The sequence below is a fragment of the Alternaria novae-zelandiae genome (genome assembly GCF_023758075.1).
Source record: "Alternaria novae-zelandiae strain BMP 2774 chromosome Unknown scaffold_20, whole genome shotgun sequence".
Classification (NCBI taxonomy): Eukaryota; Fungi; Ascomycota; class Dothideomycetes; order Pleosporales; family Pleosporaceae; genus Alternaria; species Alternaria novae-zelandiae.
The window spans coordinates 138,917-163,898 of record NW_026056980.1 but is presented as its reverse complement, the minus strand read 5'-3'; the positions used below and the strand labels follow the sequence as shown (position 1 = coordinate 163,898).

At 53.3% G+C, this 24,982-nt stretch overlaps 8 protein-coding genes across 8 annotated transcripts; 5 read left to right on the top strand and 3 right to left on the bottom strand.

Annotated features, from left to right (window-relative positions):
* Window positions 1–2,128: 2,128 nt before the first annotated feature.
* J4E88_008591 (uncharacterized protein) lies at window positions 2,129–4,440 on the top strand (the record flags this gene model as incomplete). The annotated part of the gene is made up of 2 exons (XM_049402201.1): window positions 2,129–3,316; window positions 3,367–4,440. 2 exons carry the CDS (start codon window positions 2,129–2,131, stop codon window positions 4,438–4,440), a joined length of 2,262 nt encoding a protein of 753 aa, XP_049251872.1.
* A 1,925-nt stretch (window positions 4,441–6,365) lies between these two features.
* On the top strand, window positions 6,366–7,857 carry J4E88_008590 (uncharacterized protein; the record flags this gene model as incomplete). Its single annotated transcript, XM_049402200.1, has 2 exons — window positions 6,366–7,560; window positions 7,616–7,857. 2 exons carry the CDS (start codon window positions 6,366–6,368, stop codon window positions 7,855–7,857), a joined length of 1,437 nt encoding a protein of 478 aa, XP_049251871.1.
* A 538-nt stretch (window positions 7,858–8,395) lies between these two features.
* Window positions 8,396–10,031, bottom strand: J4E88_008589 (uncharacterized protein; the record flags this gene model as incomplete). Its single annotated transcript, XM_049402199.1, has 2 exons — window positions 8,396–8,906; window positions 9,529–10,031. 2 exons carry the CDS (start codon window positions 10,029–10,031, stop codon window positions 8,396–8,398), a joined length of 1,014 nt encoding a protein of 337 aa, XP_049251870.1.
* Window positions 10,032–10,915: 884 nt separating this feature from the next.
* On the top strand, window positions 10,916–12,056 carry J4E88_008588 (uncharacterized protein; the record flags this gene model as incomplete). Its single annotated transcript, XM_049402198.1, has 2 exons — window positions 10,916–11,327; window positions 11,380–12,056. The coding sequence occupies 2 exons, from the start codon at window positions 10,916–10,918 to the stop codon at window positions 12,054–12,056; spliced, it is 1,089 nt and encodes a 362-aa protein (XP_049251869.1).
* Window positions 12,057–15,685: 3,629 nt separating this feature from the next.
* J4E88_008587 (uncharacterized protein) lies at window positions 15,686–16,440 on the top strand (the record flags this gene model as incomplete). The annotated part of the gene is made up of 2 exons (XM_049402197.1): window positions 15,686–15,995; window positions 16,115–16,440. 2 exons carry the CDS (start codon window positions 15,686–15,688, stop codon window positions 16,438–16,440), a joined length of 636 nt encoding a protein of 211 aa, XP_049251868.1.
* A 2,453-nt stretch (window positions 16,441–18,893) lies between these two features.
* Window positions 18,894–20,437, top strand: J4E88_008586 (uncharacterized protein; the record flags this gene model as incomplete). Its single annotated transcript, XM_049402196.1, has 2 exons — window positions 18,894–18,900; window positions 18,963–20,437. The coding sequence occupies 2 exons, from the start codon at window positions 18,894–18,896 to the stop codon at window positions 20,435–20,437; spliced, it is 1,482 nt and encodes a 493-aa protein (XP_049251867.1).
* Window positions 20,438–20,762: 325 nt separating this feature from the next.
* Window positions 20,763–23,006, bottom strand: J4E88_008585 (uncharacterized protein; the record flags this gene model as incomplete). Its single annotated transcript, XM_049402195.1, has 1 exon — window positions 20,763–23,006. One exon carries the CDS (start codon window positions 23,004–23,006, stop codon window positions 20,763–20,765), a length of 2,244 nt encoding a protein of 747 aa, XP_049251866.1.
* Window positions 23,007–24,304: 1,298 nt separating this feature from the next.
* Window positions 24,305–24,667, bottom strand: J4E88_008584 (uncharacterized protein; the record flags this gene model as incomplete). Its single annotated transcript, XM_049402194.1, has 2 exons — window positions 24,305–24,605; window positions 24,642–24,667. 2 exons carry the CDS (start codon window positions 24,665–24,667, stop codon window positions 24,305–24,307), a joined length of 327 nt encoding a protein of 108 aa, XP_049251865.1.
* Window positions 24,668–24,982: the final 315 nt, after the last annotated feature.

Here is a 24,982-nt window from a genome sequence, read left to right as displayed (position 1 = left end):
ATACATGTAGTTAGAGGAACATGTCTTCGCGCATGCTGACGCGCCAGCACTCCAAGTCCTTCATCACCACATCATTACTTGCAACATCCACCGGCTCTGCGTATAGAAGTCATCTCGGACGATCTAACATAAACTTTGTGAATACGAACATTATAGGCAAGGAGCGACACAAGTTACGAGTTACTGGATTACTGGATTACTCAACGGTAATACTACGCATTGTCGAGTACATACATAGAGTTTGAACCGGCGGCCTATATGTGAGGCTGCTATAGGTCCGTCGTCATGTTGGCCTGCCAAGGCCTGGATATGAAAGGCGTCTATCTTTCCAGGGTAAATTAAATGGCGTTGCTGGCGGGATGTCGCATTGGTTGAACGCGGCATGCATGGGGTAGAGGGGTGCAGGTAAATGCAACCTAGCCGCATGCTGTCACGCAAAGCCGGTTCCCAAAGTTCGCAGCGATGGTGGTGCAGTTTGTGAGTCGAGAGGCTTGGGAAGGAGCGAAGGGGTGGTGGGAAGGTGGTGGACGACCTCTCTCTCTTTCTGTGTGTTTGTGTTTATGGTACTGGTAGAGCATACATACCCAGTACCTACGAAGCCTTGCAAATAGCCGGTGATGCTTCCCTTCAGCGCTCTCTTAGTAGTGGTCAGAATACTGCTGCATGGGGTAGAGGATGCAGACAGTATGCATCCTAGCCGCATGCATCACGCAAAGCCGGTTCGCAGCAACTGCGCTGTGCTCTCGGTCCAGGAAGGATCGCGACCCGGACGCTGGTATGTGGACTTTTATTTTGGATACTGAATATGCCGGCAGAAGGCCGTGGTAGCGAATACGCGCAGACCCTCTTCGTTCTCTCGCCTGTAACGCGGCTTGCCTGTAATGACCGGCCTTCATAGATCGGGTGAGCAGTACCCGAAACATGGTGTTCGACGTTTGGGTCTGGAATTTAGGTTCGCAGCGCACCACCACGCGCTCTCCCCAGAGACCCACACACACATGTACACGTTCTCTAACGTAGACCCGCCATCCTTTCTCATCCGCGGACATGCGATCGAGAGTACGCGCTGCTTGATCGTGGCGGGAAGGATCCGCACTCGCTGAAACGACGTGCAGTAGTGCTGCCGCAGGCGGCCAGGTGGGAAAAAAGGGTTGCTTCATGTCCTGTCGGACGAGAAAGGCAACTGACATGCGCGATCTCTTCTGGAACGCATTTCGAAGCCGTCGGCAGCGGCACGCTCCCATCTCTCGACACCAATCTCGCTTGGCTCACCCCCTCCCCTCCCCCCTCGCAAGCCCTGGAAGCAAGGCAAGACGCAATCCCTTCCCGTCCGCCCGTCTCAACGGTCGCCTGCACTCATTTTTTTCTCCTCATCTTGCCAAACTCCACCAGTCAGCCCTGCTGCATGCATCACCAGGGTGCTGTGGGCTATAATGCGGGGATTATACTCTCTTGAATAGTCCACTCTGGAAGGCTGTTTTGTCGCTCCGGCCCTGCTACTGCGACTTGCGACTAGCTTCCGCGCGCCGACTTCATACACACAAGCTTTCTGCAGGATTATGACGGCACATGCCTGGAAGCCAGACGCACCTACGTTTACGTTTTTGCCTCTGTGCACTTTCTCGTTTTTTTATCCAGGCTGCAGATGGTATGCGTTCAGCTCAAACTGCACTACCGAGCGTCTCTGATATATCAGATCCCGGTTCGTCGACGTTTTAGTTCCGCGTCTTGTTATATTGGTCCTGGGACGTACCACTGGTACTTTGGACCATCGTCTTGGTTTTTCGCCTCCCTCCAGACTGGCCTGTCACGACATATTTCATCGAGCGTCCTGCAGGGCCGTCTGACAACTCTGGTCTGAACTTCTTTCTCTTTCAGCTCGTGGTTGTCGAGTGCGTGGCCAGCCGACGTACCACCGAGGTCATCGCAACATGTTCCATACCTTCCAGTCGTCCGTGGGTATGCGCTCGCCCGGGATAGACAGCGACAGCGCGGGAAAACCATCACGACCGCCTGGCTCACGACGGATTTCCACCAGCAACGCATGTGTCGAGTGCAGGAGACGCAAGATTCGGTGTGACGGTTCACAACCTTGCGGACAATGCCAATGGTATCAGCACCCTGAGGCATGTGGCTATTCGAAGCCTGCACAGCGAGTTGTGCCCAGCAGAAAGTGAGCATTCTAGAACACTGCCAGGACAAATTTGGCGCTAATCAGTTTGGTAGACTAGTCGACAAGCTTTCCAACAACATCGAACAGTACAAGACCATCTTGACAAAGTTGTACGGAGTCAAGAACCTGGAATCGCTCGCTAATCTTCCGCGGGAAGAATTGCTAGAACTGGCTCTGTCATCCTCAGCGAACCACCCAACGACATCACCATCGGCGGCCGATTCGCAAGCCTTATCCGACGCCCAAGCTGGATCTGATGGAGCCGAGAGCTTGGAAGCGCTCGAGCAGGCGCCGCCTGAAGATCCTTACTGGGACGAGGCACGGAAGCACCAACTCCGTGTCCAAGGCATCTCCGACGATGTGAACGGGCTATCAATGTCGGTCGACCGCCTGTCTTCTTACGTTGGCATCTCGTCAATCACAGCCGCACTAAAGGTTATCGTGCGATGCGCGCCTCAGGCACGTTCACTAATCGCACATAACAGCCAGGAGACTGCGCTACCAAGCCGTGCAGGCTCACCGCCACCAGAGCTAGCAGATAACAGACCTGATGCTCTACCGCCTCCTCAGCATGGCCAAGAACTGATTGAGAGCTACTTCGACCGCGTACATCCTTTTTGTCCTATGATTGATGAGCGCAAGTTTTGGTCTACATTCTTATACGGTAACCGCAAGGACTCAGCATGGCTTGCACTACTCAACATGGTCTTCGCGCTGGGATCGCTTGCCTCCTTAGCTGCAGACAACGAAGCTCACTATGTCTACTTCAACCGATCTCGGCGGCATTTGTCTCTGGAGTCGTTCGGAAGCGGCAATCTGGAAGTCCTCCAGGCTCTGGCTATCATGAGCGGATACTACATGCACTATCTCAACCGCCCGAACGAAGCGCATTCGCTGATGGGTGGTACGCTTCGCATGGCTACTGCACTTGGTCTACATCGCGAGTACTCAGAGCGGAGCGACGCGAGTAGACAGTTTATGGCGCCGGGTGAGGAAGACTCGATATCTCCTGAGATGCGCCGGCGCATCTGGTGGAGTCTGTTCTGTCTGGATTCGTGGGCTTCGACTACGACTGGGCGGCCTTCGCTGGGAAGGATGGGGCCGTCAATTACTGTTTTGAGACCGGGTACGGCTGTGAACGCTGTAAGACTTACTGATGCATGTTTCAAAGCGCAATACTGACGTCACGATAGCCTCAGTGTATTCCACCACCCAATAGCCCTCAGTACATCGAGCAGCTCAAAATCCTTCCTTTAGTGCACGCCTCAGCATTCTGTCAGATCGCTACGAGGATACAGGATCGGCTCGTTGAGTCGCCACTGCTTTCCTCTGCAGAGACAGCTAGTTACGACGCGCAGGTTGTAAAGTGGCATGAAGAGCTACCATCAATCCTTTCGAACCCCGATGAGCCGTGTCCGGAGTTTCTCCGACGAACGCGCTTGGTCATGAAGTGGAGGTTTCAGAACATCCGCATCATCCTCCACCGCCCCATTTTGCTCACTGCCGCACTCCGACGCTCCCCATGGGTCGCCCTGAGCGCAGACGAAAAGGTCGCAGTAGGCAAATGCCGACTCATCGCCTCCAAGACCATCGAAGAGATCAGTCAAGAATGCATGCCTGATCTCATCTCAGGTTGGAACGCTGTATGGTTCTGTTTCCAAGCGTGCATGGTCCCACTCGTCTCCCTCTTCAGCGACACGAGCATACCAGAAGAAGTCGAAAAATGGAAGACCAGTATCGAAACAGCACTCACATTCTTCGAAACAGTCAAAGACTGGAGTATCGCAGCGAAAAGAAGTGGAGATGCAGTCACTCGCCTCTACGCAGCGTACAAAACAAACGTCTCTACACTATCACATCAAACCCAGCCAACTATGCCACACATCCCGCACCCCCAGCAATACCACCCACAACAGCCTCATCCCCACAGCCAAACGCACACCCACTTTGCCATCCCCGGTACCTCGACCGCACCTCCCATGCTCAACACCCACGCCGCCGCCTACACACCACAGCACCCATCGATGCCACAACCCCAACAGCAGCATCCCTCTTCCTTCGGTCACCACTACAACCCCGCAACACCTACCTGGGCCAGCGCCAGCAACGACCCGACTATCCTGAACAACTTCTGGGACGACATGATGTGGGATACAAACCTACCGGATATGCTAGAGACACCGTTTGGCCTAGGGAATGAATATGAGTTTGGTGGCGCGGCGCAGGATTCTGGGGCGCAGGGCGCGTGTTGGATGCATGGGAACTAATGGAAACGTTGAGGAGCGTTGACGTGACGCTCCTGTATCGCAAAATACACTACACGCACAATGTTTGAGGCTGTACGCAGCACTGGAACGCAGATCGGATACACAAATGTCGAGGACGACTCCATCCACCGACACCGGGCGAGAGCGGCCCAGTCGATCGCATACCCACCCGACTATCTCCCCTCCATGCCCCTCGATTCCCGGCATACGGAGACTGCACGTTGTCTACAGCCGTAGTACAAGCTGCAGCAGTAATATACAACAGCCGGCACCGGCACCCGTAGACGCGACATGGATCCTGAAATATCCTTGTCCTCCGTCTCGTGTATATTCACATGGTAAATTCGTGCTTCCGCGCGCGTCTCGGGAAAGCGGGAGAAAAGGATGATTAACGCGGATAGCGGGTTGGAAATAGATCGGCAGTAGCTGTGTGTGTGTATGTGGAAAGGGCTTCTGGAATTGCGATGCCGAAGCCGCGGTGTTCGTGTTTGTTGATCTTGATGATCTTTATATTACTGGGTTGGAGGGGAGTGAGGCTGGCTGACAGCTTTGGGCTGGAATGATGAGGCGGCTCTGCATGTGTCAATCTCCTTCCACAATTTCACATGTCGATATCTCTCTTCCTTTCCACATACATCCTTCCTCCCCCTCATCTCTCTTACCCAGCTCTTTACCCCCTCACCGTTCCATCTCCAAGTACCGCATACATGGTTAGACATCTTCCCAAGTTCCCTTCACACTTTGTTATAGACCAGGGGGTGAGCATTATGATACCCCGGATTCTGGTGGTGGCTAAATAGCTAGTGGAGATGCGATGTTGATCGCATGCATGCATGTACGCACGTTGGATGTAGTTAGATATAGACTTGAACACGTACGTCGCTGTTTGCCGAATGCAGAGAGGGAGTGCGTGAGAGCGTTGTTGAGGTGATGTGTGATGGGCTTAACAGAGGACATATAGGGGGACGTTACGAGGTGAGGTGAGTTACTCCACCTTTTTGGGGTGGGAGGGCGTGTTTAGGCTAAGAGGGTGCGTGATGGTCGGAGTGGTCACTTGGAACAACTACTTGTACTGCAATGCTACGGCTGGTCGATTGAGATGGAAATTCGAGACATGAAGATATGTCAACAATCTCCATCACGCGACTCACCGAGACCATCACAACCGCAACAGAGCACAATCTACACCTCACCATCAAGCCCACAGCAGACACAATTTCTTGACCATCTTGGCAGCAACACCAATTGCTTAACCGACCTGTATGCTCATCGGTGAGGATGCGCAAGTCGTGCTGATATGCTGTGTGAGCTGGTGAGGTATATGCAGGGTTCACGATCCATCCGTAGATGTTGAGTGTGCAAGTGAGAAACGTGACGCACGTGGTCGTGTCCAACGTGGCAGGCCAGCCGAGGTGAGTCCCCATGTGGCGGGGCGCCGATGACGAAATGGGTGCGGGTCTTATCGATTAGACACCTTGAGATCTTGTCTTGGAATGCTGCTGCATGTGCGGGCTGGGCGCGATAGACTCCGCGCGCTAGATTATGGAGGCATGCTTGGTAGGCGGTAGCACTTGGTACCGTGGTACAGGTGCATGGTGACAGATGATAGATGGTCCCTGGAAGTTGGGTTTGTAGAGGCGTGGTCTGTCAGGATACCACAATGCTTTGAGAGGCAAGTTCGCAAACAAAGGAGTCGGGACGATTAAACAAAGTTCACCTATCACCACGCCGCGCATCTCCCCCACGTGTACGCTGGAAGCTTGGCCACAAGCGGTCGATCGCGACTATGGCGCTTGGCTGGCTTGCTTCACCGGACCTATTTCACCGCCGCCATTACTGGCATCCGTGAAAGGAGCGCGCAATTGCTTCAGCATCCATCTGCACCCTCCCACACCAGTGTGCGAAAGCCATAAACCACCGCGACAATGTCAGAACCCGATCTGCACCGCGCCATATCCATGAAACCGCACCCGTTCCACACGCACCCGGACCGCATAGAACGCACATCAAGTCCCCACCACGCGCACCTCAGCGCCAGCAGCAGCAACAACAGCCCCAGCGCGCAACATACCCACAGCCATGCCGACGCTTCAACTCCGCGCAAGAACGACGCCAGCAGCACCGCCATCGAAACCACCGCCCCAACACCGTCCCACGACCCCATAGCCCGCCACGTCCGCCACCACCCCGACGTCTCAGACCTAGAATCGCAATCACCCCCGTCCTACACCCCCGACAACGACCCCTACTCCCTCTCCTCCGCCATAAAACCCGAATCCGAACTCGCCCTCATCCGCGCCAACACCAGCCGCAAACGCGACGGCTGCGGTCCCATCACCCTCAACAAGGCCGCGACGTCAGCAAAGAAGCTAGAGGAGTTTTACTCTGCCCAAAATGAGAACATAGAGAGGTTGTTGAAGCCTGTGGCGGAGCATAGGGCCGCGGCGAAGGATGAGGATACGGCGAACCATCTCAAGTATAAGATTGCGGTTATTGGGAGTTTTGCTGCGAATATTATACTGGCTGTGTTGCAGCTTTATGCGGCGGTGTCTTCGAGGTCGCTGTCGCTGTTTACGACTATGGCGGATTCGCTGTTTGATCCCTTGAGCAATCTTACGCTGATTATGTGTAATCGCGCTGTTGCGAGGGTGGACGCGAGGAAGTTCCCCTCCGGGAAGGCGAGGATTGAAACAGCGGGAAATCTGTCTTTCTGCGCGCTTATGATTACCGTTTCGGTGGTCATCATCGTGGAATCTATCCGCACTGTCGCCGAACACAACGGTCCTGAGACGAACGACTTCTTCCTTCCGTCTGTCATCGCCGTCAGCATTGCGTTCGCGACGAAGTTCAGTCTGTTCCTGTACTGTTGGGCTCTACGCAATAAGTACAGCCAAGTCCGCATTTTGTGGGAGGACCACAGGAACGATCTCTTCATCAACGGATTCGGTGTCCTGACCAGCGTCGGTGGATCAAAGTTGAAGTGGTGGTTGGACCCCATGGGCGCGATGATACTCTCTGTTTTGATCATCTTCCTCTGGTCCAGGACGGCGTACTCGGAGTTCCAACTCCTGATTGGTGTTACGGCTGATACTGCTATGCTGCAACATATCACTTATATCTGTAAGATATCATCCCACTCCGACTATTTCCTTCATCCTACTAATTGTTCTCGCAGCAATGACACACTCCCCCACCATCCTCCAAATCGACACCGTACGCGCCTACCACAGCGGACCCCGCCTCATCGTCGAAGTCGATATCGTCATGGACCCCGAAGCTACTTTGCGTGCTACACATGACGTAGCCGAGGAACTTCAGATTAAGCTGGAGAGTCTGCCTGATGTGGAGAGGGCGTATGTGCATGTAGATTACGAGACGGATCACAGGCCTGAGCACTTCTTGAAGAAGGAGCTGTAAGGAAAGATGGATGACGCATGGAGATGAGCGCAGTAGTGCCGGAGAACTAGGCGCAGAAGATGTCAAGTACTGCGCTGCGCTTTGAATGTTGTATTCATCTATCTCATCTCTCCTCTTATCTTCTTCCCATATCGACTATCATGACACAATCGCCACAAGAATACGATTAGTACATCACTACACTACCATCTGAACTGTCATACACGCCATCGACTGCTTTCTTGGAGGACGGCACTGCGGACGCTTCAATTTCCCACGGTTTCGCTCGCTTGGCAATTGTCGCGTCTATAAATGTTGAAATCACCCACTCCTTCACATACGACCATAGGACAATGAGAATTAGGCTTCCCGTCCGCTCAGCCATATACAAGCATTGTACCGGCGGATTAGTAGTTAGGTGGGTGACCACTAGCGAATCCCCGCTGTTGTATGTATTTTGATGTTTTTTTTGCTCATCTTTTTGCCCCAGTCCGGGGCGGGCAGGTGGGCCGACAGAGGAAGGCGACCCAGCAAGCAACACCAAGGGATATAACCACATCTACAATCCTGACACACCTTCCGCGAGATCATCAACTGCGCTGTCTTGCGCAATTGCAATTTTTGCTTCTGAAAGTTGCTCAACTAAGTCGTCCATCTCTGCATCTTCATCGGGCGTGGCTCTATCCTGCTCCTCAACTCCAATCTCTTGTGCACATCCATTTCTCATGTCCCAGACCCCATTCATTGCGTCTCTTCTTTGTCCCAAAGCCTTGAACCCTTCAAGGTACTTGATGCGGAAGATACCTGCTTTATCTTCTGCTTCACAGACCCTACCGCCCTTCGCCACGGCTTCCAACACTGCTTCATACGTCCAAAGCTGCACATTCGTCTCTACATCGTCCATCACCTTCTGCGAGGCCGATCGGTTCTTCTGATGGTCCTCGAGGTATCGCGAGTATTGGCTGCGTATGCGGTCTTCGATGCACACGGGGCAGATGAATGGGTGGGCGTGTAGGTTCTCTTGTCGCTTGAGCCAAGAGAGTGGGAGTTGGGGTTTTATGGTATAGATACTACGGGTGCAGTTTGATGAGCATGGCGACTTTGGGGCAGGGAAGCATACCGGCGTGGAAGGCGAGGACGGCGGCTTGATGATGTGTTCGCAATCGAGAGTATGGAGAGGGGTGGACGGGTCGTCGCAGTGGTTTCGAGCCGGCGGCTTGGTGAGCGCCATGGTGGAGTGCGGTATGGGTTGGTTGAAAAGGTCGCGGGCGGGAGCAATTTGCGTTTGGGTGTGAGTGAAATGGTAGGCTGCAGTGATGGGATTGTGAAGACATGATGTGCAGGGACATATAGTAGAGGGGTCAAAGTGCAAGGGACGTCTTTCTCATCCCTTCCACTATTTCATGGCCGGATTCAGTCATCGTGTATCTCGTGTGTGTTGCGGGAGTCGTGAAAGTGCATGTGAGATTACAACTATTTGAGGGTGTTGTTGTATCCTCGACATACAATGACTACATTCATTGAAGGTGCAGTGCATCCGCTACCGTCGTATCCCCCTTGGCTACCGGAGCCCCAAGTCCCTCTTTCCTACCCGGCAGTCCACATTCCAACAACCTCCTTCTCTTCGCATTTTCACAACCCGTAACGGTAAACACTAGATCCCTTCCCACCGTCCGTCTTGCCTTCATATACATCGCTGTCGCAACAGCCTGCAGCAGTTGCGCAACCTTCTGTATATTGTGTACTTCTTCATAACGCACATCAAATTCGACGTGTTCGATACAATGCCGCTCTGGAATGCAGCGGAACGCTTCGCGCCAGCTTTCGACGATGGATTCCATCAATAGGTAGGGGATCTCATCATTCTCATGATCGTGTTTGACTAGTTCAAGAACATCGTTGCTGTAGATATAGGGGGAGATCCAGATGCGCAGCGCTTTGATCGCAGTGCTGGGAAGTAGGAAGTGGTCGTCGGCGGACTTGCGTGAAAGCTGCGGCTGAAGGATGGGAACATTGGCGTCGCCGGTGGCTAGCGTGGTGCCGAAAACTGAGAGGGTTTGGGGATCGTTGATGGTGATGAGGAAATGGGGTGAATTGCCAGCGGCGATTTCTGGGTCGAGATCTGGACTTTTTGACGATGATGTGAGAGTGTCGGGATGCGCGGTATCTGTTCTTAGCTCGAGGGAGACTGGCATCATTGCGAAGTGAATTGTTCAAGGTGAAATCAAAGAGGGAAGACGTGTAGACGTGTGAACGTTGATGTTGGTGTCGATGCTTATGACATTTCGTCCACGCGGTGTTGACCGTTTAGGCAACCATTCAGGCGGCCAATGAGCGTGGCTGTGTTCTTTGCTACTAGGAACACCTTACCATTCTCTCTGACTCTTCGAGTTATTGGTCTCTAGTGCTGACACACTCGAATTATTCGTCTCTAGTGCTGATACACCTGGATATTGCTGAAACAATATAAAGTTCTATAGGCGTTCACTTGCTGCGAGTATCGGTCATCTTGCGCAACGCATGCTTGTCACGTCGCAAAGCAAGCAGGTACAACCCGCAATCAGTGTAAAAGCAGAAGTAACAAGCTTACGTCATCTCTCAGCCACTCCCGAGGTCATTACCTAGCACCCTAGGTAGTCGCACCTACCCTAGCTTCACGATACCTTTGCCAAGAATCGAGTGGTATGGCTATATACTATACCACCATGTGAACACCACATCACGAAATCGTCCGAAGACGCTATGATACGCTCAGTATTCGCTGCGTATACATTGCGCAGTCTGAAATCATGGCGAGGCGAAGACTGCGCAGTTGCTATTGTGCGCGGCCGGCCCTTCACTAACTACGGCTGCGTGAGTATCACCAATTCAAGAACTCACACCCAACTCACCCTCACTTCTTGGCGGTGAATTCTAACTATTCAATCCTATTGTCGCGAGACCGACTCTTCTCTTTCGACTCACTCGACCTCGCCTGACCTACAGTCCAAGCTACCGGTCACCCACCTACCGCACAATCCAAATCGCGCTTGCCGCCTACATCACCTTGTATCCCAAAGTGTTCTCTTCGTTAGCACTCATGTCGTCGTCTGTCGCCAGACAATTCGGCAACATGCTCAACACTCGGTGGTCGCTCCCGGGACAAGCAGCCGCGCCGTCGCCATCCACCAAGCAAAAGACCGACTCCAAGCAGAAGGTCGACGCCATACACGAGAAAGTCACCTACCCACGCATCTTAGGACTGCGAGAACAGAATTCCTGCCGCAATGCATCCATGTCTTACGAGCACCTCCTCGAATGCGGCCACCTCATAACTACACTCACGCCCGACGAGCGATGCGCACCGAATTGCTACTGTGTCGAGCATGGATGGCACGAGATTAACGGCAATGAGAAGAATAAGGCGAAGATGCTACTGTTCTACTGCGACGCGTGCGTAGAGGAGGAGAATGAGAGGCTCGTGTCTGATACCTTGACATCAACGGGGACAGGTAAGTTCACTTACTGGCAGTAACGCTCGCAACGACGCTGACCACTTGACAGAGAACCTGCGTCGTACGCTTCGCGAAAAGGCAGCCATCAAGCGCGAAAAGCAGACCAAGTTCCGCAAATGCTATATCGCACTCAAGATCACATCCGTGCCTTGCCACACCGACGGTGCACTACGCAAGAGTTATACGCCGCGCAAAGAGCATCATCCTTTCGATATTTCGATCCCTCGAGTAGGCGACAACTTCTTTGAAGACATCCTGGCGAACCCGGTGAAGGCCTCGAAGGCGCCTGGCAACACGACCGCGACCGCGCCCGTAGAAGCAAACCACCCCGTCGTCGGCAGTAGCCCAGCCAACCTCGGCGAAGCCGGCGCAAACTACCTGCGATACACGGCAGCGCAATCTGCAGCACCTACGGCACCCAAAGCCAAGCCGAGTGCCTCCAACGCTAAGAAGACCGCGTCGCTGTCTGCTCCACGCGAGGCTGCCGCAGCATCACCGGTGGTACCAAGTACCAATGTCGCGCAGAAGATATCTCCAAAGCAGTCGCGCAAGAGGCCCATTGTCATCGACGACGATGAGGAATACGTGGACGCGCCGGAGAAAGAAGCAGAGGGTGTCAAGAGAACCAGGAAACGACAAAAGGCTACTTCGTTGCCGTTGCCACTGCCAGCTACCCCGAAGAGGAAGCCAGGGCGTCCTAAGGGAAGCGGTCGCAAGAAGGTGTGAGAGGTTGATGAATACAGGTGGTGCGGAATCGTGAGGATGTGGAGGTGATGACGAGGTTGGAGATTACAAGGACGGGGTGGATGATGCTATGCGATGCCTGGATAGTGTCGTATTTGCTGGGCTGGTATTCTGGTATGGGTACATATTGGATAAAACATGTCATTGATCACGCTTCTGATGGAAGATGTGATGCAGAAGGGTAACGTCTGGTGATCGTGTGCGATGTTGCTTTCACCCCACTTGGCCTGCTGACTAATCTGCATCCTGCCATCTCGCCACCCGTCCTCTGTACAACGTACCAAATGCACGATTGAAGTGTACAGCATATTTTATTTTGACACTCATTAACAAGAGTTGAACTATCTATCTGCATGCTTTAGTACATCTAGTTCTAAACTATCATACACGAAGTTCCCCACGTCGCGCATCTCAAATCCCCCCTCTTTATCCAAAAACCACTCACAATACGCTAGATAGATACAGTCCAGATAGTACACAACATACAACGCCTGCGACCAATACTACCGCGATTTCCATGTTCGACATTTCGTCCACGCTGTGGATTCTGATATCCTGCCGCATATCATCTCTTTCTGGAGGGAGACCGCGTTCTAGATCAATCGCATTGCGCTCTTGCTGGTCGTATGTGTTGGGGCGGATGAATAAGTCGGGCATGGCGTCGGTGTCGGTTGTTATTTCGCGAGCAACTGTCGAATGGTTGTTTGATTCCGCTGTTGCGTACTATTATTTGGAGCTCGTAATATTATGGGTGGCACAGGGGATATAGTGAATAAGTGACACGATTCTATAGAGCGGCCGGGCGCTTTGACAGTGAATGAGCAATGCACTGTTTGGCTGAAATATAGTGTGAATAAAAGGCATGTGGCGCTGCGAGCTACTTCTGTAGTATTTGATCGGATGGATTTGGGAAACACACCGCCCCCGGCCCCATACCGCGATCTCCAAGCCCCCCTCCCCTTCCAACAACCACTCACAACACACCAGTACCATAAAGTATAGACAACGCAAAACACACACCGCTCACAACTAAAAGTACCGCGATGGTCGTGTTCACCCATTCGCCCTGCCTGTACATCCCAGTATACCGACGTCCACGTCCATCATTCCCGTGCGAGGAGAAACCGCGTTCTAGATCAGGCATGGCGGGCTCTGGCTGGTCGTGCGGATTGGGGTTGGGGTTGATGAATAAGCTGGCGAGGAGGTGGTTAGCGGCTAAGGAGTTGGGAGTAGCTGTTGAAGGGAAGGTTGAAGTAGATGTGGAGGTATTGTTGGAGGGGGTAAGTGTTGAAGGGGTTGATAGATGGGTCGTCGAGGTACTGTTGTCTGGGGTTCGTAGTATTATGGGTGGCATCGCTGTTACTGTGGGTCTGAGTGTAGTGAACCTGAGCGGGATAAGTGTAAGAATAGTTCCGGCGCTTTATAAGTGAATGTGCAATGGATTTGTTTGCTGTAAGGGTGGATGGATAGAAGAAATGTGGTTCTGTGAGTCCCTTCTAGACTACTTGGTCGAGAGTCGTGGAACTGCCGACATGCTTCCATAGACGGCTGCATGGCTCTCACCATGAATCATTCCTCAGCGCCAGACTCTTCGATGTCGTCCACATATTGTCGAGTCGCAGCGGCGAAGGCCCCCTAAGCAGCATATATCACTTTAGATCTTTTGACGGAACGTAGGGTATGTTTTCCAAAGCCGACGAGTCGCGGACGTACTGAGAATATTCCCGGACAGTCGCTGCAGCCTCCATCTCACTACCGACGACCCAGACCTTGTCACACCCACCTATAATCGTATTTGCAACGACGATAAGACCGCCCACTTCGGTTGACAGGAGACGATTCTCCAAGGTTTCTGTGAAGACATCCAATGAATTCTCAAGAAAGACAACATTCTCTAACCGAAGTCTGATTGATAGTCGAAGTAACTTCTGGACTGCGATCCGGTTCAACTTCACATTGACGAGGCGCAACGTGTCGAGACTGGAGGTCCAGATCGGACAAAGAAGCTGAGACGATCCCGACACTAGCCCTATCTGAGGCGCGGACATGTGAAGCGCGTTGTTCTCTGCTAGCGATCTTCCTGAAAAAACCAGATGCCGTAAATTTGGACAGCGCAGAGTATTGGGCATAATGTATGTGTCCTGGGCCAGCCTTATCTTCAACGACTCGCTGCTATACGCATCAGACTTGTCGCCACTGTCAAATATGTATTCCAGTGTAGTGAGATGAGAGAGTACCATGTCTCCGGTCGGAAAACCGACGAAGCCAAGTGTGTTGAAGTTGATGGTGGCGTTCCAAAGGCGCTGGCCCGGGCGGTGATCTATGTGTCTAAGCAACGCGTAGAAGATGTTCATGGAGTGTCTGCTTTGAGATTTCGCGCAGGTGTACCGTAGCGGATAATTTTGAGCGAGGCTAAATGAAGGGAGAACAATGTTGCCTGTATTAATTCCGTACAGCTCTTGATAGGGGGCCTGATCCGTGAGACGCAAGTTGTTAGTCTCCCTGAGTGGTGTATGCTTCGTGTACGCTCTGTCCACGGAAAGTGGAAGCATGCTGCGGGTTGGCCGATAGCAAACTGTTTCCAAGTTGATGAACTTGTCCAACCAACCTACGCTGTTATCTTCCAACCACGTAGACCAAAGATAAGGATCCGTCATCCGGTCGTGTTGACAAGGGCGGTGGAACTCGCGGTCACGATAGCTTAGGCCTGCCCTCTCGAATTCTGCAGCTTCTAGTCGTCGTGGCGCCGCATCTTTGTACACTATAGCCCTTACGAGTTTCGCTCGAGCAGGATCGTCAGCGATGCCTTTGAGTATGGCGATGCTCTTTAGATCTGGCGCAAAGCACACAGTGCGATAGAGATACTTCTTAAACCCCGGTTCGTTGCATCCTTTACAGGTCAAGAGGAAGCTCAGCACGTCGTTGTAGCTTTCGTTGTTGTTGCAAACAACATGGTCCAGTACAACGTCGAGAACCTCGTTGGGGAGTGGGAACTGGCTGCGCAATGGCGCTGACGGCGAGCAAGCTTCGTCATGAATTCGTAGGATATGCGGCTGAACATTGAGACGACCTTCTTCGTCAGTCAGCGTGATTGACCATGGCGCCAACAGGTTCATATTAGCGATGAGACGATTGCGCTTTTGGATACCAGATCAGCGTCAGCAACTGACACACACATATTTATACATGTATCTCGGTCTCGCGAAGGGCGCGTGAACCACATCGGGTGGTCGGACGGCATCACGTGTTGCTGAAGCGTTGTTGCAGCCCTTGTGAGCATCGACAAACGACGAGAAAGAATTAGTAGCGGAGGCCAAAGGTTTGTCGCTCTTTTCGGTGTTCTGGCATGCTCTAAGGAACAAATCCTGGTCTCTGGGGTATGATGTATGCATACTCCGCACGCGTAGCGGCATGGGTGTAGCCCGAATGTGGGGCCTCTCACAACTGTTAAAGTACGCCCGGGGCGCGTATCTGCAGCCCCGTCTGCTCGGCACACGTAGGCCATGAGCATAATACCGTATCACAATACTTGACGGTTGGTTGATTACCTGGACATCTTGGGGAGTGTCGCAAAAGAGCCAGTCGTTTGCGCGACCAATCTCATACGCACGATGGCAACGGAGTCGAGCACAAACGACTTTAAGCTTCGGCCTGCAAGATTCTCAGATCTTTCTTCGATAGCGACAGTATGGGCGGCGGCATTTTTTGACGATGAGATCATCGGCGAGCTCATGCATCCACACCGCAAGGACTACCCAGACGACGTATACTGGTTCTTGCTGCGCGGTATCCGAGAACGGTTTTGGGACTGGCGACATCGATTCCTGGTTGTGACAGACGATGAGAAGGTCGTTGGTGCCGCAGACTGGAGGAGGCTAGGAAAAGGCGGAGAGGGCATGGGTTTGGGGCGAACAGATCCACGTATGTCCATCAAAGTATTCCGCATAGCCTATGAGCGCGCAGCTGGCCCTATCTGACCTCTCTGTTCGCAGGTAATCTCATCGCGTCGGTCGTGAAGACATACCACTCCATGTCTCTAGCGCTCTTCCCCAATCGCGCGGCTGATCCTACGCGCACTTCCTTCCTCGACACCGCTGTCGCAAACTCTGAAAAGTACTGGACTGGCCATCGCACTGAGTGTTGGGACTTGCACGTCTGTGGTGTACACCCAGACTACCAAGGTAAAGGTGTTGGGAAGCTGTTGGCCACGTGGGGTGTTCGCGAGGCGCAGAAGGAAGGCGACGAGGTTGTGGCTAGTGTATTGTGTGGAGAAATGAATAGAAGATTTTATGCGAAGGCTGGTATGGGTGTTCAGGTTTCGGAACCGAAGGGCGATGCAGGCGGCATCGCGTTGTTCACGAGATAGATCGCGCCGGCGACGCGTGTCAGCCAATGAGCATTGCCGGAGTTGTGCCGGCGGCATGGCGTCTCCAGTGACGCGTCTGCGACTACCATCTCTTCTACCTCATCACGTAGCGCTTTCTATCATCTCTTTCGTCTCTTTCCCATCATCTCACGCCCCTGGTGAATCGATAAGGCACCACGCAGCACCTCAATGGAAGTGAGAAGGAATGACCGAAAATGCCGACCGCATGGGCCGGGACTGCCTGGCAGCAACACATATCTGCTGCCACCCGCCGTATTGGATGACTTTCAAACAATGATCTCCCTTCCCCCATCATCAATCACTCTTATGTCAGAATATTAAACATGAGATTCGCTATTACATTCGCTGCGGGCGTCGTGCTCCACGCTACTGTCTTCGCCAGGCATCGCGAATGGGACCGCCATGCAGCCAACATCCTCATCTCATCATGCGTCCTCTTCGCCGCTACAGTCATAGCATTTACTATTATCGGGAATGCCTCCTGGATCTCTTCTTTCGCTTCCATGGGCGTCATGACCGCGTCCTTCGTCAGCGGCCTTCTCAGCTCCATGACTGTGTATCGACTATTGTTTCACCCTCTCAGATCATTTCCAGGACCTATAGCTGCACGAATCACTAGCCTGTGGATCATCAAGCAAAACGTCCCTGATCTCGACTTATACGTCAAGATGCGCAGCTTGCATGATCGATATGGCGACTTTGTGCGAATAAGTAGGTTTGGAGAGCATTTAGACGAGTGCGTCGTTGACCTGGTCTAGGGCCACGCGAGATCTCGATCTGCCATCCTGATGCGATAGCGGACGTACATGGACCGAGGAGCAAGATCCTGAAAGGCGAATTCTACGATCAGACCCATCCATTTCATAGCCTCCAATTCATCCGCGATCCGAACCTCCATAAGGAACAGCGTCGGTACTGGGACAGAGCTTTCCATAGTCCAGGTCAGTGATCGTCGTTTTTGTTTGCTGCTAAGCAGTCAGAGTCGAGCATACACCTCCGTCTGTCCTGCCACTTCCAGTTTTATAGGATCAACGTCGCCAGCTAGCATGATGGAATGTTAGACTATCACAGCTAACAGCTGTAGCACTACGGGGATATGTGCCACGACTCATAAGACACTATCGAATCACTGTCAGTATATTTGCGAGTCATGCAGCATCACGAAACCCGATCGACGCCAGCAGTGCCTTCTTAGACCTATTCTTTGATGTCATATCGGACTTAACATTTGGTCAGTCCTTCAATACACAGAGCACGAAGCAACGAAGTCCGATCGTGACAGAGTTCCTCAGCAAGCAGAAAGTACTCGGCTTCGCCTTGCTGAACATGCCTCTGCTCCACCTCGCTAAAAACCTGCACATGTCCACGAGGAAGCAGAAGCCCTGGGAACGTTGGTATGATGAAGCATTGAAGGCCCGCAGTAAGGTAAGTCAGCCAAGCTCCGGTTGACTCATAATATTGATGCTCATGTGCGAAGAAAACCGTCTCGATGTCGGACATATACACATACTTGCCGCAATCTGCAAACTCCAACGGCAACACTCTTAGAGAGGCCAAGTTGGCTATCGTTGCTGGCGCTGATACAAACGCCATCACAATGTCGATCATTTGCTATCTACTGTGCCGCCATCCTGGGTACCAGGCGAAGCTCCACTATGAGTTGTCAGACTTACGTTCTCTTTTCCCTAACGACGATGATCTGATGAACAAACCTTGCTTGGCCGGCATCATCAACGAAGCGTTGAGATTGCATCCGCCCGTCCCCTCCGGTCTTCAGCGCGTAACACCCGCAGAAGGCGCAGTCATCGCCGGCCGACACATACCAGGCCATATGAATGTCACAACGCCGACGTACGCGCTACATCGAGGTAGTGCTCTCTCCCCCTTGTTGCAGCTTGAGCTGACCTTTCAGATTCCCGCGCGTTCGTTCGACCAAACGAGTTCATTCCCGAACGCTGGTACTCGCGTCCCGACCTCATCCTTCGCAGAGACGCATTCGTACCATTTGGACACGGCGCGTACAACTGTGCAGGCAAGCCCTTGGCTGTGTTACAGTTGCGCATGGTCCTTGCCATGATCTCTCGACGGTTTACCATGTCATTTGCTCCTGGCCAGGAAGCTCTGTGCCAGTACTTCATCGATCACCAAGCCGACTGCTTCACGCTCCACCTCGAGCCCCTTCCTTTGCTGTTCAAACGAAGAAACGTGTGAGTAATACCAAGCTAAATCCTGTATCGCGATACGGCTGGCACACGACCGCATGCTACACTGGTGAAGATGGAACATTGCTACTGCAACCTTCTGATAGGTCTACAACTTGATTTTTTGTTCTCCATAGTTGCACGCATTCACATGGATATTCACGAGCTCTCAAAACTGTGAGTGAAATGCAACTTGAGCGGCGACAGAAGCAGTCACTCAAATGACCCTGAATGACCAGTTGTGCCCCCTATGGTTCGCTTCCAACCCACACTCCGTTCGCTACCACTGAATTACAGCAGCCACTTTTCCTCCCGCTTTGACCTCAGCCCAAGTAGCTGGCATTATGGGCTTCATGAAGCAAGGCAGCCAGCGTCCCCTCGGCAGGCGCCGCACTCTGCACGACTTGCGAAGGGCAGCGCGCAGCCCCAAGCAACCTGAGAATTCCGACCAGACCCTTGTGCAAGCAACAGACGCCCCGCAGGCTCAAGACAGCACGTCACGACTCAAGAAACGTGCAAGCACCTTCGGCATCAAAAATGCGCTCACCAAACTACGCATCATCAAAAGCAGCGCAGTCCCCACGGAACCAATTTGGACCCAGTATGAGCTCGTCAAACGCATAGGCTCCGGTGGAAACGGCCTCGTAGATCTCTGCTTCGACACCTCAGCCGGCATCCTCGTCGCCGTAAAGACTCTGACCCTCCCAAATCCCGCCGCTCCTCTACCAGAAGCAACTATCCTACAAAACCTAGGCCGCCACGGCAACATCATCCGATACTACAACAGTGTCCTGAGTCCACCGCATCCTTCTCGTCTACAACTGATTTTCGAATACTGTCCCAGAGGCGACTTACTGGATTACCTGGACACCTTGGATGGTCCCATCCCCGAACTATTCCTTTGGCATGTGTTCAAGCATGTCGCTTGTGGTCTTGCGTTCCTGCACAGCCGCGGCATCGTACATGGCGATATCAAACCCGCCAACATCCTCCTCACCGCGGCGCGAGAAGGCGAGCGTTTCTCCCTACCCAAGATCGCAGACTTCGGCGCTGCGTCCTGTAACCCTTCACCAGAAATCCCACGAGGCCACATAGGTACACCGTCCTTCCAACCCCCCGAAGCAGACTCTCGCCACGGCCCCGAATCCGATATGTGGTCCTTGGGAAGCATGATGCACGAACTGGTACTGGGTCGTGTACCCATGCAGAAAGTGCGGGAGCTGGAGATCGATGCTGAGACTTGGTTTGGGGGGAGTGGACGGGAGATACCGGATGGTGTTGTTGCGCGTGGTCTCTATAAGGAGTTTTGTTACTACCAAGCTTGCCACGTTGTTGAACGCACACGCATCGATTGTCCGTCGGAGTATACGACGAAAGTGTACAGCACCCTGCTGAACCATTTCATGATGCGCGCGCTTGAACTCGACTGGGAGAAACGTATCACCGCCAGCCAACTGGATGACCTGTTGCCTAAGCTTGAAGCTATTGTGCAGGATCTGCATATCCTGGGCAAGCCTGATCTTCTCGAAGACCCCGAGGAACGAGGGGACACAGATGGTCGAGGGGACATGAATGGCCGAGAGGTCGTATGCGTCGCCGACTCCCAGATGCTCCGACAACTCTTTGAGAGGTTGGCACGGTGTGCGGATTGGGCGAGCCATCAGGAGATGCGGAGGAGAGGGATGCAGTTGTTGTTTGTTATGGAGGAAGAGGATCATTTTGCGGTTTTTAGGGCGCTGAGGGATGTAAGGGGGTTTTGGGGGATGGAGTGGTGATGTGGGATGGATGGGTAGCAAGGGGGAGACTTGTAGCATGGGTGGAGGGGAGGTGGTGGAAATCATCGCTATCTAGATCTTTTGTCCATCGTTTGTATGCAACAAGCCTAACTCCGAAGCTCGCCTGTTGAAACACGTTTGCATACGACTCTCTCGACGATGCTGTTGGGTCCAGGCATAACTAAATCGCGTTGATGAGCCATTGTTAGCTACACCACGTAGACCATCGAAGCAGCAAAGCAGCAAACCCTTCAAGACATCATTATCATTACCGCTAAACCCTAAAACCTCATACACATATTCTCCACCCCATTCTCCTCACCCCCTACAACCTCGCCGACTCCCTGACCTCCAACCCAGCCATAATCCCCCGACTAATATAATCACTAATCGCCATATTCGTGACCATGGGATTAACCCCACTCGCACTAGGAAACACACTCGCATCCGCAACGTAGAGGCCCTCAGTGCCCCAGACCTTGCCCTTGGGATCCACAACACCATCTCTCTCCTTTGCACTCATCCGACAAGTACCCATCTGATGCGCAGACACATACACAGTCTCGGGCGACGGCAGCCCCTTATGCCGAATCTCATCGAGCCAAGCCACAAACGCAGGGTCGTTGATGCCATCTCCAGACGATACCGCCGGGTCGCGGATAAACGGCCGCATGTTGGGTATAACCGTGAAAATTTCACTCGCACCTTCCACGTACTGTATCTTCGCCAGCGCAATAACGCCCTCGAGCACATGTCTCTTATCATAGTTACTCGTCTGATACGAGAACCTGCACCGTCCATCCACCGGATCCGGATACACACGCCCCGTATCCCTATCCCGCGCAATGCTAATATACCCAACCATGTGTTTCAGCTTCGCAGCATCAATCTTATACTGCATCGCAGACTTCCAGTCCACCCACATCAGACACGCCGAGGGAACCATGTTCGTAGCTTCGAGCTTGACGCCGTGGCCTGCGTTGTCCATGTTTTCGAACTCGGAGACGACGGACGTGAGGATGCCGCCTTCCCATGGTTTGATCTCTTCGGCGTGGTAGGCGCCGAGGAAGGTGACGGGGTGCAGGTAGAGGTTTCGTCCGATTTGAGGGTTTGTGAGGCCGGAGCGGAGGAGGAGGAGCGGGGATTGCATTGTGCCGCCGGAGACGACGACGCGTTTGGCTTTTAGAAGGACGCGGCGCGTGGTTAGGGGCGTGCTGGAGACGCCGCCTTGGGCGTCGCGTGAGGTCCAGGTGCCGAGCACGCCGGTTGCGACACGCTTGCCACTTTTATTCGAGAAGATGACTTTCTCAGCGTGGAAGCCTTCGATGAATTTCGCTCCTGCGCGGGCGGCGTCTGGGAGGAAAGATACAACCGGACCTTGCTTTTCGCAGGAGCCGCAGCCGAAGTTGCAGTAGCCGCAGTAGTGTTGCTGGCCGCCGGTGTTTTGAGGCACAGGCGCAGCGTTCCAGCCGAGTTTGCGGGCGCCTTCGAGCAGGATCTCGTTGTTGCGGTTTTGCTTGATGTTTTTGTCTGAGACGCCCATCCGGTCACAGACGCGATCGAGCGATTCTTGGAATTGGGCGGATGTGAAGAAGGGGAGGCCGCGGGCTGCCCATTCGCGGCGGACGTAGCCTTGGGTTTGGAGGGAGGCAGACCAGTTTACTGTTCCTCCGCCGCCGAGGGACTGGCCTGCTACCACACTCACTGAACTGTCATCGGATGTCAGGAAGGATCCGCTCATGAAGAGGTGGTGCCAGCCGTCTAGTTCGGCCATGGGGAAGTGGTCTGGCGTCCAGTGATATGCCTTTTCTACTATCAACACACGATGGCCGGCTTCAGCGAGGTTCTTCGCCGTCACGCCAGCACCACATCCACTACCCACAACTACCACATCTGTCTCAATAATCTCAGGCTCGTCACCTGGAGGTATCTGAATGAACTCGTAGTCAAATCCCTTCCCAGGTCTCATACCAACAGGCACACGTGGAGCACCTATTACGCGTCTCAGCGAAGGCGACGTCTTGATCCAAGCCTGCTTAGTGATAATCACCAACGAGCGGCGCAGTTGGCGAAGCGGTCCCAACCGCGCGGTAGCCCAGCCCTGGATAATCGACTCCCTTACATGAGCGGGTTGCTCGCTGATTGGCGTGAGATAGCCCGTCAAAGCCAGTGACCCCGCCCGCGTGTTGAGGACATTCAACACCATGCACAAGTCCTTTCTCTGGTTCTGCGGCATGTACATGGCGAAGACGCGCTGCAGCTCCGCTCGAAACGCCGGATCCTGACTCGCATAGTCGTCGAGATACTCCTTCACCGCCGTCTCCGCATCAGGGTCGTTTCCGGGCGCTAGAGCCCTCAGCTTGCTGACTGCAGTCGAGTAGTCGGTGTCGGTTGCGGCGAGTTCAGTCTGCGTCCTCGCCGTGGAGATGGGCTTGATTGCTGGGATGACCGCATCCGTGATAGCAAGTAGCGTCTTCCATTGTTGAGGCGTGAGCGGATCCTCAGCTGGGAGCGGAGGCAGCGGAGTAGCTTTCGGCGAAACGGGCTCAGAAGGGAGTGTTGTTGACATTTTGCCACGTATAGTTTGGTGTTCAGGGATAGCCTGGATGTCGCGCGTGGACCATCAAAGGGTCTTGAAGGTGGAGCTGTCGGGCATGCTAAGGACGCAGGCGTCGTTTTGTTTTAGTTTCCAGCCATGTCCACTGCGAGAGATGAAGCAACTTCCCCCGCGCCACATGCCGTGCCATTGTTGACGTCTGCTAGCCCGTGGCGGTTCGTGCCTCGGTACAGAAAACAAAGTTCATCGATGTGTCCCGGCGAAGGGTTGCCAAGGCTGCCGTTGCTCGTGGATGTCGGAAGCACAGATTCGCCGGAGCCGCCATTGGACGTCTTTGAAGGGCTATGGAGGACGTCAGGATAGGCTAAATCCTGTGATGTCTTGCATTGATCTGCGCGGCAGATCTCAGTCGTAGTCATGTTAGCTGTCGATGCGTGTGGGCCGTTGTGCGCCTCAGCGTCGTAGACTGCGGATCTCTCATCAATGCATTGGAAGAGCGTGTCCATGTGATCCGAAGTTCTGGCGGTATCGTGAGGTTGCAGTGGCCGGCGGCGCGGTGTTAGTGAGGCGAATCCCCGACGATGGAGGGTGGGTCGGCTCGGTCTTTGAACCAGGATGAGACGGGCGCTTCTTCATCTCGGCGAATCTGGCCGGCGTCTCCAAGACTCCAACGGAGGGAGTCGCTTATCTCTGGATCTAGCAGGAGTACTCCAACTACGCTTTCGCGCCTTGTGCAGTTGGACTGCCTTGTTTGCTCAAGTCACAACATAAGGCTCGTAACTCAAGACATTGGCCGGCCAAACTTGCATCTCTTGCGCGTACTCCCCCTGCGCATGGTGTAGTCAAAAGAAACTACCGACACCCGTGCAATCTTAGAAGCTCGAGCGAACTTCGTGCGAGGCAAATCCCACCAAGGATGATTGCGCAACGTCCCCACGAATCCAATAATCCGGTTGAATCCATCCGGCAGGATCTGGTCGGTGCGCCTCAGGAACATGCAGGGGACCGACTAGGAAGCCGTCTGCTTCTAGGCGAGATGAGGTTTCCACAGGGTTACTGTCTGTCAAGACACTTGTTCAATGGTTCTCTGCGAGTGATCTTGGTGGGAGCATTTGCGCTTCAGACTAATTAGCTCTTAGTCTAAGATCTTGACTTCAGCCTTGGAGCTGAGATTAGTTCAACGGCTACAGGATTAGGTGCTCAGTCTCGCCATTTTCACATCGCGTTCAACAGCTGCTACACAGCACGCTACAAGACTTCCAGGCTCCTTCTGCTCTTCCAGGAACGTCTACCTCAAACTGCTCAAGGTATCATTGGATCCTGGCCAACTTAGCGCGTATATGCGCTTCACTTCGTGCTTTACATTCCGCAAGCTCGCTCTGGGGACGGGGTTTGTTTTCTTCTTTCCAACGCTGAATCTGCTCATCAAGGCTCGCCAGCTGCTCATCCAGCTGAGCGATCTTAGCAGTAAGGTTGTTAATCTTATTCGTGCAGATGATCTCCTTGTCCCCCTTCTCCATATCGAAGCTATGCATTGTCTCTTGATTGAGCTCAGAGAGCTCTTGTATTGTGGCCTTGAGGTCATCCTCGTACTTGGCCTTGAGTCGTTTGCTTATATGCGCGTCCCCTTGCAAAGACAAAATATACTGCCCAGACATGTCTGGGCAGGGCATGGCGAAGGTATTGCGATGCGAGATGGTGGGTGGTGGGTGTAGCTTTGGGAAGTTAAAGATTGTATGGTTGGTGGACATGGGTGAGACGCTGGGTGGCTGTGACGTAGGGACCCAAACACTCCAACAATCACATGGAAGTCATTTTTCAGCTTCACCGTCACTTTTACTTCGGTGCAAGAGATGCCAAGACCACAAGACTTCGAGACGACGAATAGTGATGAATAGCTGATGGAAAGATGCATTCGCATTCGTGACTTCATCCACGGACGTCTCTAACTGTAAATGTGACGAGGACTTACCATGCAATTACACTCG